Here is an 18143-nt window from a genome sequence, read left to right as displayed (position 1 = left end):
GTGTTGGGTGTGAAGTTTTATCAGTACCATGATGTACCTGAGACTCGTACACACAGACACGCACACACAACGACCCCCCAATTAGCCTCCACAGGCTGTTGGGGCAAGTGCTGTTAGCGCACAAGGGGATGATGGTGTGGCTTAACACTCTGCCTGGCCACCTTTGTCTACCCAGTGCTGATGTTTAAACACACCCTCTGCATTGGGTACTCATTTTAAGGACAAGCTGACCTAGGGAAGGACCCAGGACTGGCTCTGATATTACTTGCCCACTGGTATTGACTTCGAGTAGGAATCGAACTCGGATCGCTGGGGTTTGTAGCGCAGTGCGCTAACCACTGTGCCACTGCTCCCCACACGCACATACACACGTATCGAAAAACAGCAAGTGAGAAAAAACTGTAAAAATTCAGGTGTCAACGAGGGTTGCCTTGATATCCGCTTACACCATACGTACAATGTCGTCACGACGATGGTGTTTGTGATCAATTAGCCATGAATCTATAAGTGTATTTTGCGTTCTTGTCTTTGTTATTACACACTTTCTATTAACTCACTCTGTCTGTTGTTGTTGTCGTATCCTCAAATATTGTAACTCCATTTGAACCCACTTCCCAATGTGGTATCGACTGCAAACTTGGTATACGTATGGCATACTGATGACAATACTATATTCTATCATAAAACATATTTTAACAATCTTTTTATATGTTATGTTTCACCTTGGGTCTAATTGTCCACGCTCAACTAACGTTGGCTGTAAATCACCACGGCCCCTTACGTTATGGCAAGCCTCGGGGCCACTTCGTGGAGTCGTGGAGTTATTCCATTACTAGTACGGTTCATTTAATTAAAGCGTGTTTTTAAAAAAGCTTTTACAAAAATTTTTGCTGAACAAGTACGAATAAAGGTTTACTGAAGAGTTCTTCAATTGCAGCTCGCTCGCCTCGCCACGCGTCTCATAATAATGATTGCCACTCTTACGATCCGTAGCGCTCACAGCTGTCAAACTCGGTACAACGAAATAACTAAATTAGCCAAAACAGCGACACCACTTCGCCGCCAATAACCCCAATTACTCCGAAAGATGTTTGGCAAATCACTAATTTGACCATGGGCAATAGCTATTCATCTCACACTTTAACTGTCGTCTTTTCACGTCCGTATTTAGTGTGGGCAAGTAACGCATTGTTTGCCAAGATAATTCAAACGCAGGCACGCATTGCAATACCACGGCAACCCTACCTAGCACAGGTGTGAGATGGGATTTTGACGCTAAAGAAATCAGGAGGACCCCGCGGGGAGGTAACAGAACACTTTCCCATTTTTTTTGAAAACTAATTTCTTTAGAACAGCTTGTTGTGTTTAGTTTGTTGTCCTTCCCCCGCACCTACGATTAGCACGTTTGGGTACGTACAGCGAGAAAAAAAGTTCAACATATATCGAAGTCTCGGTTACAAATGATAGAAATTGGGCTCCATCCCATCTCCCCCGCACTCGCAAATTCTCAACATTACATTATTAAAGCTCGAATGGCACAAACTGACTGGGGGGGGGGGAAGGGGGTTAAATAATACATCGTATTGCGATCCCGGTGGTCAACATGACGTGGGGGTCAAAACGCCATCTCACACCGACACCAATGCTCTGACGCGTGCGGATAATGTAAACAGTTCCGCCCCGCTGGGCGGTACAGTCATGGGGGGGGGGGGGCGAGGTTCCCGTTGAGGAGTGGGGGGCCCGTCTGGGTGGGCTTATAAGGGCCCCCCCAACCCCATACCCGGGTCCACATCCGAGCGAGCAGTCGCGGGAGCAGATCCGACACCCCAAAAATCGCGCAAATTAAAAATCGCCTCCTGCCGCGACTGCTTTGTCCACATCTGAGCGAAGAGCTGCTGCACAATAGAGGGCGTGTCTACCAAGCCTCTGGCCACACCCCTCACGGCATAGCCACACCGCCTTGCTCGCTCGGTCTGCCTGCCCACACATCAGGATTGTCAGGACCCCCCCCTCCCCCTCCCATCGGTGACAGTAGTAATTACAGCATAAAGTACAAACTAACAAACTCAATGGTTGTCTCGCAATTCATCGTGAAAGCTGCCATTTCTCGACCATCGTTCCAGTTTCGTGTTATCTTACAGAAATAAAAATCTACCGGTACATTTACACGCGTCGTCCGTTTTCTGAATTTTTTTTTGGGAAATGTTCTTTTAAAAAGAATATTTTTGCTTGTTTCCACCCTCTCGTTATAAAATAGAGCGCCGTTCCTGCCCAGCACACACACTCACACACACCTATACACACTCACACCTACACACACACGCACTCATACACACACACACACCTATATACACTCACACCTACACAAACACATGCACTCATACACACACACCTATACACTCACACCTACACACACACTCATACACACACACCTATACACACACTCATACACACACACCTATACACACTCACACCTACACAAACACACGCACTCATACACACACACACCTATACACCCTCACACCTACACACATACACACACACACACCTATACACACGCACTCACACACACCTATATACACTCACAACTACGCAAACACACGCACTCATACACACACACACCCCCTATCCACACTCACACCTACACAAACACACGCTCATACAAACACACACACCTACACACGCACTCACACACACACCTATACAAACATGCGCTTATACACACTCATACTCATGATATAAAACACGTGCACACCTACACACAATCAAACACACACGTGCACTCATACACACTTGCATCTATACAAAAACACCACAATCATATACACTCATACAAAGACATCCATACATAACACATACACCTAAATACTCACTCATACACACCCATACAAACGTATGCAATAATGCGCATAGCATTACACATCCAAAGGCAAACATTCCCCCCCCCCGCCATAGCTGAACAGACTGTAGGAGCCATCATATTCACACACAACTACACACACACACTCGCAAAAACTCACACTCACGCATACACGCGTGCACATGCACCCACCGCCCACACACGGCAATGCAGAGACCCCCCTTCAAAGCCTGGACACTGTTTTGCAGGTTGCCCAATTAGTGAGCACCCATTAAGGCTGACGTGGCACATTACACGCGACACACACGCACCCTGACCGCCATCGCCTCCCCCCACCGCCGACGTCGGAACGCTACTGCAGGCAGAATCATTTTAGGCAAAGTCGAGCGAAGGGTCGCACAAGCCAGGCGGCCTGGGACCAAACCGAGGCCTTTGGGTTGATAGGACACTGTGCCAACTACTTGCCTATACGCAAAGACAAAGCCCCCCCCCCCCCCCCCATATACACTTCAACAGTCTGTTGGGGCAAGTGCTGTTAGAAAGCACCAGGTTCTCATTTAGGGCCGAGTTAACCTAGGGGAGGGCCCAGGACCAGGTCGGATATTCATCAGCGATGTTGGTGGCCGCGAGCGTGAATCGAACTCGGTTCGTAGATGGGTCCATCAAGCAGTGCACATTAACCGCTGCGCCACCACTCCCTACAAACACACACGATTACACGCACGCACGCGGTGGTGCAGTGGTGGCACGGGGTTGGCTGCGGTGCGCGCCACCGGCGTTGCTGCGAGGGCTCCTCCCGAGCCGACGGTGAAATCCTCGCGTCTTTACGTCAGCATGGACCTGTGTCGGCACAAAGACAAAGCCCCCCGCCACCGTATAGTTACGCAGACAGTTGTGGCAAGCGCCATTAGCAAGTACAGTAGCAGCATCCACGGTGGTGGTGTGGCGACGGCCGTCCCACTTTGTCTCCCCACGACAAAGCGGGGAGACTCGGAAGCGACGTCGCGTCAGTCAACAGCGCGAGGCTCTTCTAGTGCCTCTCCAGAAACCATCACCCCTAATCGCTCGACAGGAACACGCTCGTGAAATGGAAAAGTAAACAACGCGTGAAATGCAGGAGCCACGTCGTGAGAAGGACCCACTTGGGGAGCCGGGAGGGAGTTGGCTCCCTTATCAGGGTGTTCACTAGGACAGGGCTCATGGCATCATCGGAACCGGGCCTTGGAGCAACACGAGATGATGACTGAATCATCGCCCGCGTACGCGAGTGTGAGTACGAGTGCGCGTATGAACGTGTGAATACGAGTGTACTAGTGCATGAGTGTGAGTGTGCGAGTATGAGGACGAGTGTGTGTACGAGTGTATGTGTGCGTGTGTATGTGTGTGAGAGTGTGTATGTGTGTGAGAGTGTGTGCGAGTATGAGTGTGAGAACGAGTGTGTACGAGTGTATGTGTGCGAGTGTAAGTGTGTGAGAGTGTGTGCGAGTATGAGTGTGAGGACGAGTGTGTGTACGAGTGTATGTACGAGTGTATGTGTGTGAGTGTGTGTGTGCGAGTGGGGAGCGGTTGTGCAGTGTTTAGCGCGCTGCGCTACGAACCTGGTGACCAGAGTTCGATTCCCGCTCACGGCCAAAATCAGTCACGATTATCTGAACCTGTCCTGGGCCTCCCCTCTAGGTCTACTCAGCTTCAAATGAGTACCTTGTATAGTGTGTAAACATCGCCACTGGGGAGACAAAGGTGGCCGGGCGTGTGCCGTTCTGGCCTTCATAGGTGCTCGCTGACAGCACCTGCCACAACAGTCTGTTATAGGCTATACGGGGGATCTTTGTCTTTGTGTGCGAGTACGAGTGTGTGTGTGCAAGTGTGTGGGAGTGTTTGTGAGTATGAGTGTGTGGGCGTGTACGAGTGGGAGTACAAGAGTGTGAGTATGAGTGCGTGAGTGTGCGAGTGTGAACGAGGAGAGCCATACGCACCGGAGGGATTTGAGTCGTTCTTTCTCCGTCTGGTTCTCGGGACTCTCGCTCTCGTACGACGCCACCTGCAGAGCTGGGGGTGCAATGCACGCCGTGTCGACGCAAGCGCACACGCACGACGCACAGCGCACACACACACGCACGACACACACAAAGCAGAGGAACAAAGACAATGGTTATGACACACAGGCACACAACCCACATGCGCGCGCACACACATACACATGACGACACACGGTGAGCATGACATATCATACATGGAGCTCAAAACACAGCACATTCTGAACGGGTTTGCGCTGGAGGTCGTGAGCGAGTGAGTGGATGAGTGAGCGGGTGAGGAAGCGAGTGTGTGAGCGGGCGAGCGGGTGGATGAGCGAGTGGGTGAACGGGCGAGTGAGCAAGCGAGTGTGTGAGCGGGTGGATGAGCGAGTGGATGAACGGGCGAGTGAGCGAGTGTGTGAGCGGGCGAGCGGGTGGATGAGCGAGTGGGTGAACGGGCGAGTGAGCGAGTGGGTGAGCAGGCGGGTGGGCGAGTGGCTCACCCTCCTCGCTGTGGTAGACGGGCGCGTGCTGCAGGTAGTCCCGCACGCTGGGCACGGACGGGTACGGGCAGCGCGCGCGTCGCCACGTCACGAACTCGCGTACCTGCCTCGTCAGCTCCTGCAGCTTCTACTCAACCACCACACCACGGGCGGGCAGGAGAGGGCAGTGGAGAGGAGGGGGAGATACGAGGTGAGAGGATGAGGGGAGGAGTGTCTTTACATGAGCAGTTCCACAGGTCAAGTGGACATGGTCATTGCAAATCATCCCAGTTCCACACACAGACATGCAACAAACACAAACATCCCCACATTCTTGGTTCTTACGGTATAGTCATGTAGAAGGGAAATAATAAAATAATAAAAATATAAAACAATTAAAATTCTCACGACGTTTCGACTGCAACAAGCAATCATCATCAGGTGTGAAATCCCAAAAAGTTATTGCTGTGGATTCCACACCTGATGATGATTGCTTGTGTTGCAGTCGAAACGTCGTGAAAATTTTAATTGTTTAATATTTTTATTATTTTATTATTTCCCTTCTACGTGACTTTACCGAAAGACCCAAGAATACGAATCCCTGCAGTCATGAAAGCTTTAAATCACAAACATCCCCGTCTAGCCTTTAACAGACTGTTGGGGCAAGTGCTGTTAGCGAGCACCTATGAAGGCCGGCATAGCACAGGAAGGGGTAGGTGGCCAGCACCATGATTAGACATCGTACTGGGTACTCATTTGAGGCTGAGTCGACCACAGAGCCACACAGTCAGGCGGGTAAGCAGGTAAATGTGTGGATGAATGGATGAGTGGCTGCGTAAGTGAGTGAGTGGCTAGTTGAATGAGTTGGTGGGTGGGTGAGTGGGTGGATGAGTCGATGGATGAGTCGATGGATGGATGAGTCGGTGGGAGAGTGGGTGGGTGGGTGACACCTTGGGTGAGGTGGTGGGTGAGCGAGTGGGTGAGTGGGTGGGTGGGTGACACCTTGGGTGAGGTGGTGGATGAGCGAGTGGGTGGGTGAGTGGGTGGGTGACACCTTGGGTGAGGTGGTGGGTGAGCGAGTGGGTGGGTGAGTGGGTGAGTGGGTTGGTGGGTGACACCTTGGGTGAGGTGGTGGGTGAGCGAGTGGGTGGATGAGTGGGTAGATGAGTCAATGGATGGGTCGATGGATGGATGAGTCGGTGGGAGAGTGGGTGGGTGGGTGAGTGACACCTTGGGTGAGGTGGTGGGTGAGCAAGTGGGTGAGTGAATTGGTGGGTGGGTGACACCTTGGGTGAGGTGGTGGGTGAGCGAGTGGGTGGGCGAGTGGGTGAGTGAGTTGGTGGGTGACACCTTGGGCGAGGTGGTGGGTGAGCGAGTGGGTGGGTGAGTGGGTGAGTGAGTGGGTGGGTGACACCTTGGGTGAGGTGGTGGGTGAGCGAGTGGGTGGGTGAGTGGGTGAGTGAGTTGGTGGGTGACACCTTGGGTGAGGTGGTGGGTGAGCGAGTGGGTGGGTGAGTGGCGAGGTGGACTGGTCACCTCCACATTGAGGTGCCCGCTGGGCAGCATGCTGGGACTTGACTCGTTGAGGAAGTAAATATCCTTGAGGAGGAGGCTGAAGAACGGGATCACGATCTGAACCAAGACAGACAAAGATCCCCCACTTAGCCTACTCAAACTATTGCGACAAGTGCTGTGAACGAGCGCCTGTGAAAGGCAGTGCGGCACAAATGCAGGTGGCGGTGACGTCACCACAGATCTTGTGCCAGACCCAGTGCACTCGAAGTGTGTGGGAGGCTTGCTGCTGGCAGGATGTCACAGGACAGACCCAGGTGCCATGGGATGACTGGCTGAGATGACTGGCAGAGGCACCAACTGTGTCAACTTGCTACGTTTTAGCTGCCCGGCGCTCCGCTCATTGTTGTTGAGCGTCGCTCTTTTGCCCTCCGTTGTTGTTAGAGGGTGACTGCCTCCAATGCCAAGTAGCGTCTTTCACGAGCCTCCTCCATAGAGACCAATCTTGACACCACCGGCGCAGGTCTTCGGCAATTCTACTCAGCTCAATGTCCTCCTGTACCACATCAGTCCATCTCTTCTTCCGCCTGTGCTGTGTCCATTTAGCCCCCTATATCTGGCCAAACAGAAGCGGATTGGGCATGCGGTGGCTGGCATGTGGGCTACGTTACCTAGCCAACGCAGCCTTGCCTGCAAGAGGAGCTCATTGAAGGGACTGTGTCTCGATCTCTCAAGGATTTGTCAGCTCCTCAAACGTAATCCAGCCTGGTTAAACCGAGGATGGATCGTAGCCAGCCGGAATCTTTTAAGCCGGCACAGATGTTCCATTAAAGGGTTCCAAGTTTCATAGGGATAGGGAAGGGAGGGCATAACGGTGGTTGAGAAGACCCAGAGCTTTGTGTGGAGCCATAGGCCAGACAGCTACATGACCCTAACTCATCCCACTGACCCACACACTCGCTCGCTCACCTTCTCACGGTCGCTCTGTGCCGCGTGTGCGCGCTGAGCGGCGGCGCGTAGGGCGGTGCGGTAATTACAGAAGTTGCTCGTGGGGTCCATGTGGTGCTGCACACACAGAGACAAAGACCCCCCACCCCTGTAGCTTTAATAGATGTTTGTGGCAAGTGCTGTTAGCGAGCACCTACGAAGGCCAGCACAGCATGCGAAGGGGTGGGTGGCCAACACCATGCCCGGCCGCCCTTGTCTCCCCAGTGGAAATGCTTACACACCACACCAAGTACTCATTTAAGGCCGAGTCGATCTAGGGGAGGCCCAGGACTGGTTCAGATAATCGTCAATGGTGTTGATCGTAAGCGGGAATCGAACTCGGGTCGTCGAGTTCGTAGTGCAGCGCGCTAACCACTACGCCACCGTTCCCCTCACACACATACACATGCAAAAGCACGCACACACACACACATGTACAGATGCACAAAACACACACACACACACGTGCAAAAGCACGCACACACACACGCATGCGTGCAGATGCACAACACACACACACGTGCATGCACAGATGGGAAAGAGGTGAAAGAGGAGGGTATTCGGTAACATCGTCACCACGGTTACGGCGAGAGACGGCGAGCGGTAACGTGAAACCTTGGGGGTCATGTGGGGTCACGTGGGGATCTCACCTCAAGGATCTGGAATTTGTCGGTGTTCACGTGGGACCAGGTCTTCTTGAGTCGTGCCACAGGACTCATGTTCATCCCGGCTGCAACACGGCGGCGGGGGGGGGGGGGACACGTGATATTGGATGGCTTCGTGGCTGTGTGAGCATGGCGCAAGTTGGCACAGTGGGAAGCACAGGTGGCACACATCTGCCAGTCATCTCAGACAGTCAACCCCATGGCACCTGGGTCTGCCCCGTGCTGTATTCATGTTGAACTCATTTTGCGCCGTACATAGCCGACCGTGCTAATCGGAGGTGTCACCTGCTAGCGAGGCTTTGACACTTTGCATGGCCTCAAGTGCACCTGACCTGGCACAAGCGTCGTGGTGACGTCACCGCCCCTTAGTGGCGAACGGCTGTTGTTGTTGCGTGTTTGGGGAGTGGTGGCGCAGTGGTTAGCGCGCTGCGCCACGCGCCCACCGACCAGCGTTCAATTTGCCCTCACGGCCACCAACACCAATGAGGATTATCTGAACCGGTCCTGGGCCTCCTGTAGGTCGACTCGGCCTCAAATGATGACCCGGTGCAGTGGGTAAAAACTTCAGCAATGGGGAGACAAAGGCGGCCGGGTGTGGTTCTGGCCACACCGCCCCCGAGCAGGTGCTCTGTGTCAGCCTTCGAAGGGTGCTGCCTGCTCACAACACTTTCCCCGACAGCCTGCAAGGGCTACACACGGGGGATCTTGGCATGTTTTGTGCGAGTGGCTCACTGATGATGGCCATGAGCGAGTTGAAGTTCCCGAGGTTGAGGCATTCGCGGGCGACGTCGATGAAGAACTCCATCACTCGCGCGCGCTGCTTCTTCTTGCCGGGCTGCACGAGCGCACACAGACAAAGCACCCCCCACCAGGTAAAGCCTTGAAACAAGCCTGCTGGGCCAAGTGCTGTTAGCGCACGTGGCCTGCAAACGTACACCAAACATACAGACATGTATTGGACATTTGTGTTCTGATCTTTACGATCCCGCTTGTTCACCCAGGAAAGGCTCACCGAGTCTCACGGCTCATTTCCAGGAGGGTCCTGCCAAGTGGTTTTTTTTTTTTAGCACAGAAAGACAAAGTTTCCCCGTGTAATCTACAGACCAATGGGGCAAGTGCTGTTAGCGAGCACCTATTAAGGACGCCACGGCACACGAGGGGGTGGATAGCCAGCACCATGCCCAGCCTCGTGGCGATGTTTACACACCGCACCAAGTACTCATTTGAGGCACTGTCGACCTAGGGGAGGCCGAGGACCGGTTCATAGAATCGTCACTGGTGTTGGCCATGAGCGAGAATCGAACTCCGGTCGCCCGGTTCGGAGAGCAGCAACTTCTACACTATCGCTCCCCCGTACACAGGTGGTGCCATCTGCCTTCAGTCATCTCAGGCAATCAACCCATGGCACCTGGATCTGTCCCGTGACGCATGTATGTTGAACTTCTTTTGCACCGTACGTAGCCAATCGTGCCACGTACACACACACACACCTGTGTAAGCGTGCGAGGACACACTTAATTGCACGGAGGGAATTCTGGGTAAGACACCCACCACGCAAATCTCGGTGGCCACCAGGTATGTGAGGCGGTTGAACCAGTCCACGTAGACCTCCAGTGGGGGGCTCTGCACTTTGGGAGGGCCCTTATTCTGCAGCCCACCCACGCACGCACGCACACGACAAAAACAACAACAACAGCTACTCGCCAACCGGTCGTTTATTTGTAGTTTTTTTTTGCGTTTTCTAAAATTGGATGAAATCGATGACAATTCACGGGCGATTTCGTTTGGCCACGTACTGACGCGTCCAAATAAACTATTACTCTTTACTACTTTTATTTTTGTTGACCAGGTAAGGCCCATTGAGCTATATAGTGGATCATCACGTGGACATTTATAGCAGCGGACAGAAGACTCAAACGCGCGACGTTGTTTCTAAATGTGGAAATTTGTGTCGTGGGAACCCTCCACGACCCAACAGAGCAAAAACAAATGAAACTGCCACGTGCACCAGCGCTTAACCACGTGCCAATTGACGACTCTCCCAGCTCACCGGCTCTCAGCCTAGGGGAGGCCCAGGACCGGTTCAGATTAACCGTCACCGGTGTTGTTGGCCGTGAGCGGGAATCGAATTCGAGTAGCTTAGTTCGTAGCACAGTGCAATGCCATCCACGGCGGTATTGCATACAAACAAAGATAAAGATCCCCCGTATAGCCATAACAGACTGTAGGGGCAAGTGCTGTTAGCGAGCACCTATGAAGGCCGAAACGGCACACGATGGGGTGGGTGGTAAGAACCATGCCCGGTAGCCTTTATCTCCCTCGTGATGATGCTTACACACCGCATCAGGTATTAATTGGAGGCCGAGTCGACATAGGGGAGGGCCCAGGACCGGTTCAGATAATCGTCACCGGTGTTAGCCGTGAGTGGGAATCGAACTCGGTTTCTCAGCACAACAACCACTACACTACCGCTCCACGCACACACACACACGCACTCACACACACTCACACACACTCACGCACACATGCACACACACTCACCTCCTCGCCGTCCGCCTGCTTGCTGCTGCTGGTGGCCGCCATGATGGCCTGCATGAACTCCTCGGGGCCAATGTCGTTCATGCGCTCCTGCGTGCGTACCCAAGCCGACACGACCCATTAGCGAGCGCCTATTAACGCCGGTTAGAGCATGCGGTATTTTGACTCCATGTAGAATTTTAATCCCAGGGTCAGGATATAATGTATTATTTAAACTCTGCGGTATGAACACCATTATTGCAAAACGATAGCGTTTGTCCACACCTGAGCGATCCGTTGCATGCAAGTGAACCTCTTATGCGTGAATGTCTCTGCAACTGGTTGCGAGTAGCCCGCGCAACCGTTTGCGAGCAAATCGTGCAACCAGTTGCAGGCGTCCATCTGCTTTTCAATTTCATTGCCACGTGACGCATTTGCGTGGATGCGATTGGTTATTACAATCGTGAATTCCCGGGACACACACATAACACCGACATTCTCGCACGATTGGGATGAACGTGACACATCACAAGAGGGTGACGCATGGCGCTCGCAAGCAACGATGTGGATGGGGCAGCTGTGGGTGGTTATGCTGCGCCACTAGTTTATCCTCGACCAATAAACCCCAACTGGTACTACCACCACCCACCACCAGAACCACGACTGATACCACAACTACCACAATCAGAACCACAACCGCAACCACCACCACGACTGCTACGACAACCACCATCAGAACCACTACCACTACCACCACATCATCATCAGCCATGGTCACTCCACTGCTGGATGAAGGCCTCCCCCCCCCTCTAAAGCCGCGGCTGTCTCTCAAGCTCGCGACGTCAAACAACCGCAAAACTCAGAAGCGAAAGCTTACCAGCTCGATGTCCGTCAGCTGCTGCGCGAGGGTGTAGGGGTCGGCGCAGGTGGCCGCCAGGTCCCAGGTCCCACAGAGGCCCAGCGAGGCCGCCCCCGCCGCACCCCCCTTGGCGGCGGTCGGCTCCGCCGATGACGCCGACGATCCTGAGGACACGGAATCCGGCGCAGCGATGCAGTGGAGAGAGAGCCGGTCAAGGGAAGGGACCTCCCACGGCAGGCCCGGCGTGGGGGGCGCAGGGGGACATCCGAGAGGGACGTGGAATCCGTCAGCCTCCTGCGGGGCGGGCGGTGGGGGGATGCGGTGTCAGAACCGCAGTGATGCGGCACAGCGCCGCCAACAGAACCAGAGGAACCGCTGCGAGCAAGAGACGGTGGTCGAGACGCACGGTCGCTACCACGGCAACCGAGATGGAGAACCACAATCACCAACCCCGATAAAAACCACCACCAGAACCACAACCGCTAACACAACCACAACCACCACCAGAACCACAAACCACCAACACCACTACCACAATCACAATCGCTAACACATCCACGATCACAACCACCACCAACACCAAAGACAAAGTTCCGCCTTATAGGCTGAACAGACTGTTGGGGCAAGTGCTGTTAGCGAGCACCTATGAAGGTTGGTACACCACACGAGGAGGTGGCTGGCCAAAACCAGCCCCACCAGCTATGGGCTAAAGTTAGGGGCTAGCATGAGGGGTTAGTGGCAGGGGCTAGAGGTAAGGGTTTGGGTTAAGGGTTAAGGTTTAGGGAGTGGGAGCGTCTGTGACCTCTGCATGACCCACGACCCTGCGGGAGACATCGGCGAGGAGCTGGGCGACCCGCAGATCCTCAAAGTCACGTGGGAACGTGTCGCGCCACTCGGAGAGCAGCTCGGACATGTGACAGCCAAACCTCCTCCGCTTAGCCTGCACCCACAGGCACACACACACACAAAGACGACTGTTAGGGCAAGTGCTGTTAGCGAGCACCTATGAAGGCCAGCATGGCACACAAGGGGGTGGGTGGCCAGCACCACGCCCAGCCACCTTTGTCTCCCCAGTGGCAATGTTTACATACCACAACAGGTACTCATTAGAGGCTGAGTCGACCTAGGGGAGGCCCAGGACCGGTTCAAATATTCGTCACCGGTGTTGACCGTGAGCGGGAATCGAACCCAGGTTCGTAGCGCAGCACGCCAATCGCTACACTACCACTCCCCCCACACACACACGCGGGCACATGCACACACACACACACACGGATACATACACAGGCACAACAACAACAACCGCCATTCGCCATTAAGTGGCGGTGACGTCACCACGACGCCTGTGCCAGGCCATGTGCACCTTGAGGCCACGTGAAGTGTCGAAGGCACACACACACAGGCACATACAAAAACAAAGGGATGCACTCACAGGCACAGGCCACACACACGGATACATACACAACAACAACAACAACCGCCATTCGCCACTAAGTGGCGGTGACGTCACCACGACGCTTGTGCCAGGCCAAGTGCACCCTGAGGCCACGTGAAGCGTCGAACGCTCGCTGGCAGGAGGTCACGGGGCAGACCCAGCAGGTGCCACGGGTCGACTGACCGAGATGACCGAGATGACTGGCTGATGCACCACCTGTTCCCCCTACTGTACCAACTTGCTGTGCTTTAGTCACCCGGCACTCTGTTCGTTGTTGTGAGCGTCGCTCCTCCGCCCTCCGTTGTTGTTGGAGGGCGACGGCCTCCAACTGCCCAGTAGCGTCCTTCACGAGCCTCGTCCACCGAGGCCGATCTTGACACCGCTGGTACCAGTCATTGGCAAGTCCACTCAGCTCCACGTCCTCCTGTACCACATAACTCCATCTCTTCTCTAGCCCGTGCCGCGCTCGTTTAGCCCCCTCGATCCGGCCGAACAAAAGCTGTTTAGGCATGCAGTGGCTGGGCACGCGGGCTACATGACCCAGCCAACGCAGCCTTGCCTGCTGGAGGAGCTCACCGATGGGACTTTGTCCAGATCTTTCAAGGATTTGTGAGCTACTCACATAATCCAGCCTGGTTAAACCCAGGATGGATCGTAGGCAGACCAGCCTAAATGTTTCCAACCGGCGAAGATGCAACATTAGGGGGGTCCACGTTTCGCAAGCGTAGAGAAGGGAGGGAATGACCGTGGCTGAGAAGACCTGAAGCTTCGTGCAGAGCGACAGACCAGGTAGCTTCCACACAGCGTTACGCAACCGATGAAAAGATATTGCCGCTCGACTGATTCGGAGTGAGACCTCTGCTGATAAACTGGAGCCGGTCATAAGCACACTGCCCAGGTATGGGAAACTCTCCACTCTCTCCACAACTGCCCCATCACCGATTGGGAGTTGTGGGGGTGGAGTGTCCGATGGTACACAATACCGAGGCAGGTGCTTAGTTTTGGTGGTGCTGATGGTAAGGCCCCACGCTCCAGTCTCAGCAGCAGCGTCTACAACTCCTCTTCTGAATGAGCAGCTATTACCAAATCATCGGCATACATAACGTGGTTGACCAATAGGGAGCCATCCCTTGTTCGTACCCGGGCGTCGATCAGCCTCCCATTATATCTGTACTAAATGGAAATTCCCCCGGTACAGCTATTGAAGGCTTCACGAACTACGCAGTCGAAATAGATGTTAAATAATGTGGCAGCCAGAGGACATCCCTGTCGCACCCCAAGGTGTACAGGGAAAGGCTCCGACTCCCAGCCACGTAGTTTTACCCGGGCCCGCTCACCATCACGAAGGTCCTTAATGATCGTGAGCAGAGGGTCAGGGACTCCGAAAGCACGAAGAACAACCCAGAGCCCAGGCCTACTGATGGTATCATAGGCCTTGACCAGGTCAATAAAGCAGAGATGTAGGTCTTGTTGGAATTCCCTACACCTCTGCTGTAGCAGACGGACAGAAAATATGGCATCTGTGCAGGACCGCACTTTCCTGAAACCGCATTGGGGTTCCGCAAGCCTCTCCTCAGCGTGCCTAGCAAGGCGATGTTGAATAATCCTTGCCAGGACCTATCCCGGCACACTGAGGAGTGAGATGCCCCTGTAGTTGCTACAGTCTGTGCGGTCCCCCTTCTTAAAAAGGGGGACCACCAGGGCATCCTTCCAATCCTGCGGTACCCGTCCAACGGTCCAGACTGTTGTTATGATGTCATATAGGGCAGTCTGTGCACAAACGCCACCCTCCCTCAGCATTTCGCTTGGGAGATCATCTCTGCCCGGTGCCTTTCCTGGTCTCAGACTCCGGATCGCCTTCAGTACTTCCTCAACAGATGGCACCTCAGCCAGCCACTCACAGGGGATGACCTCTTCCAATATTTGATATATACACAGGCACACAAACACAGGCACAGGCACACACAAAAACAAAGGGATGCACTCACAGGCACACACCGTACACAGCACCGGCACGGGTTCTTGGCACCGCATGCCGGCACGAGCCGTCCCTCACCTCGTCTCCGAGCTCCTCCGAGTGCCACCGCCGGTCGCTGGCCTCGCTCAGCAGCGCCGCGAGGTCGTGCGGCGCAGCAAACAGACGCCCACACAGCAGCACGGTGAACGCAAGCGACTTCTACGGGGCCCGGGGAGACACGGGGGAGACACGGGGGAGACACGGGGGAGACACGGGGGGACACGGGGGAGACACGGGGAGACACGGGGGGGACACAGGGACACAGGAGAGACGAGGGGAGACAAGGAGGGACACGGGAGGGACACGGGGAGACACGGGGGAGACACAGGGACACAGGAGAGACAAGGGGAGACAAGGAGGGACACAGGGAGACACCGCAGGAACACGGTGGAGACATGGGAGGGACACGGGGGAGACACGGGGGGCCACGGGGGAGACACGGGGGAGACACGGGGGAGACACGGGGAGACACAGGAGAGACAAGGGGAGACAAGGAGGGACACAAGGAGACACAGCAGGAACACGGTGGAGACATGGGAGGGACACGGGGGAGACACGGGAGGGACACGGGGAGACACAGGGAGATACGTGGAGACACGGACACATGGGCGAACACAAGGTAAGAGACAGCCATGACCACATGACATCTATTAAATCACTCTCCTGAGCGACTGAGAAAATGACGAGCTGACGGCAATGATGATGGTCGTGGTGACGATGTTAATGTCCATGGTGGAGATGATGACAGTGACGATGTCGATGATAACATCAATGATTATCTTTGTGACGTTGATGATGCCTTCTATGTCGATGATGGCAATGGTGACGGGATGTCGTTGATTGTGTCCGTGATGTCAAATTTACTGGCGATATGGAAAATGGCAGCGACAATGATGTTGGTGGTGATGTCATTTGTGATGTTATTCGTGATGGCGTTGGTCGTGATGCTGGTGATGGCGGTGTCGGCAGTGTTAGTGGTGGCAGTGGTGGCGATGTTGGTGGTGCCGATGTCGGTGGTGGCAGTTGTGCTGATGTCGGTGGTGGTGTCGGTGGTGGTGTCGGTGGTGGCGATGTCTCACGTCTGTGGGGAAGTCCCCCGTCGGCACCAGTCTGTCTACGAGCGCTGGCAGGTAGCCGCCCACGAGGACCCCAGCCTGGAACACCAGCTCCCCCGAGGTGTCCAGCTCACTCCTGCTCGCGTGCCTGTCCGAATCTGCAACACCCCACGCCCACAACAAGGCTCAAAACGTTGATCATGACACGGGATCACGATGTATGCAGCACGTATGTTGAGCTTCTTGCGCACCATACGTAGCCAACCATGCTAATTGGAGGTGCGGGGGAAGGACAACAAACTAAATCTATGGTTCTCATAAAAACGACCGGACGTTAAAATAATCTTTCACCTGCCAGAGGACAGGCGGCCATGGTTATCAAAAAGTTTCTCCCAAATCTTGGCAATAATAAAACAGCGATCAATGGCAAGCCTTTTCATGCAAGGCTCGTAACGTTATTACTGCTAATTAATGCAGTGGGAAATGTTACCGAACATGAAAAAAAACATTATTCACGAGTAATTTTAGATTTTTTTAAATTGCAAAACCTCACCGCCAAGGCCCCCGAGGCTGCCCACGCTGCTGTGCCTGTACGGTTCGCGCGCCGTCAGGACCCCCCCGGGGCATCCATCACTGTCCTCCCCCGCTGCCCGCGAGTGCCTGCTCGGTCGTCGCTTCAAGGACCCGCGGGCGTCCGTGGCGCCCGCCGCGGGTCGCCCGTCGGCCTGCAGCGCCACGCTGCCCAAGTCGTCCAGAGAGCGCCTGTCAAACCTGTGCGCGAAGACCCCATCGCGGGCGTCCCTGCTGTTCTCGCTCGCGTGCCTGTGCTTGGGTTGCGACGCCGGCGTCATCAGCACCAGCGAGGCGTCTATAGACCTCCTGGCTGTGGACGGCCGTCTGCCCAGTGTATGGATCGCAAAGACCCCCTCGCGGCCGTCCTTCCCTTCTCGCGTCGGAATTTTTCCGCCATCGTCGACGTCGTCACCGTCGTCGTCACCGTCGCCGTCGTTAACGCCGACGTCGTCGCCGCCGCCGACGACGCCGACGTAGTCGTCGACTTCGCCGTCGAAGCGGCCGGATCCTCGGAGTCCACGCGGGCATCCACGGCTCGCCCGTCCGTTACATCCGTCGACAGTTGGAGCACGTCCCGGGAGCCTTGGATGCCCCATGTCACCGCGGGGGTCTTCACGACGTCCACTGGGTGGGCGGGGACCGCTACAACGGGGACGGTCATCCCGTTGCCCGTCGCCACGTGCCTGACTTTCTGCTGCTGCTTCCTGGGTCCTCCTCCCGTGATGATGGGCTCCACAGGGCCCCGTCCCTCCACCGCCCGCTGCGGCAGGACCCCGAGCGAGGCGTCCTTGGCTTTTCCGCGCGCGTGCCTGAATTTCTGTATCGCGAGCAGCCCACGCGAGTCCAGCAGGCGCTTCATGGACGGGTGGCGGACCACGCCGGGGCGCTTCTCGACCACCTGTTGCCCCGTCAGGACCCCCCCTCCTCCTCCTCCCACCGTTACCGCAGCAGGGGGCGAGTCGACCGCCACGCGCCGGAGCGGCGGCTGCCGCGGGATCCCGTCTAGGGAGCGCCGGTCCCGGTGCGTCGGCGGCAGCGGCGTGGTGCCGGGGTCCACGGACCGGCGGAAAGACGACGGTTGCCGCAGGACCCCGGGGGCGTCCGCGGTGCCGTGCCGGATGGATTTTCCGTTGAGCATGGTGGCCAGTGCGAGCGTGTGAGGCATA

At 55.2% G+C, this 18143-nt stretch overlaps 1 protein-coding gene across 2 annotated transcripts; it reads right to left on the bottom strand.

The window, feature by feature from the left end:
* Positions 1–27: 27 nt before the first annotated feature.
* LOC133342128 (ras-GEF domain-containing family member 1C-like) lies at positions 28–17709 on the bottom strand. 2 transcript variants are annotated; one of them, XR_009755091.1, is made up of 15 exons: positions 16958–17709; positions 16429–16562; positions 15389–15508; positions 12700–12837; positions 11916–12191; positions 11063–11149; positions 10073–10168; positions 9254–9356; positions 8507–8586; positions 7839–7934; positions 6894–6989; positions 5379–5505; positions 4837–4909; positions 2361–3700; positions 28–2310 (listed from the first exon to the last, which is right to left on the bottom strand). XR_009755091.1 is itself a non-coding variant. In XM_061551086.1 (14 exons), the coding sequence occupies exons 1-14, from the start codon at positions 17571–17573 to the stop codon at positions 3685–3687; spliced, it is 2058 nt and encodes a 685-aa protein (XP_061407070.1). In that variant the 5' UTR covers positions 17574–17709; the 3' UTR covers positions 28–3684. The 2 variants fall into 2 exon arrangements, 1 of the variants encoding a protein (XP_061407070.1); XM_061551086.1 differs by having other exon boundaries at positions 28–3700.
* Between the last annotated feature and the right edge of the window lie 434 nt (positions 17710–18143).

Source organism: Lethenteron reissneri, chromosome 2 (genome assembly GCF_015708825.2).
Source record: "Lethenteron reissneri isolate LAM-NWPU_2019-01 chromosome 2, ASM1570882v1, whole genome shotgun sequence".
NCBI lineage: Eukaryota > Metazoa > Chordata > Hyperoartia > Petromyzontiformes > Petromyzontidae > Lethenteron > Lethenteron reissneri.
The sequence above is the reverse complement of the archived record's forward strand: the minus strand, read 5'-3'. Positions and strand labels throughout refer to the sequence as shown.

Coding starts and splice junctions, on each gene's coding strand:
- LOC133342128 (XM_061551086.1), bottom strand. CDS start 17,573: ATGGGGCATCCAAGGCTCCCGGGACGTGCTCCAACTGTCGACGGATGT. Junction 12,838..15,388: donor CGGAGGAGCTCGGAGACGAG/GTGAGGGACGGC, acceptor CTGTGGGTGCAG/GCTAAGCGGAGGAGGTTTGG. Junction 9,357..10,072: donor TGGCCACCGAGATTTGCGTG/GTGGGTGTCTTA, acceptor GCGCTCGTGCAG/CCCGGCAAGAAGAAGCAGCG.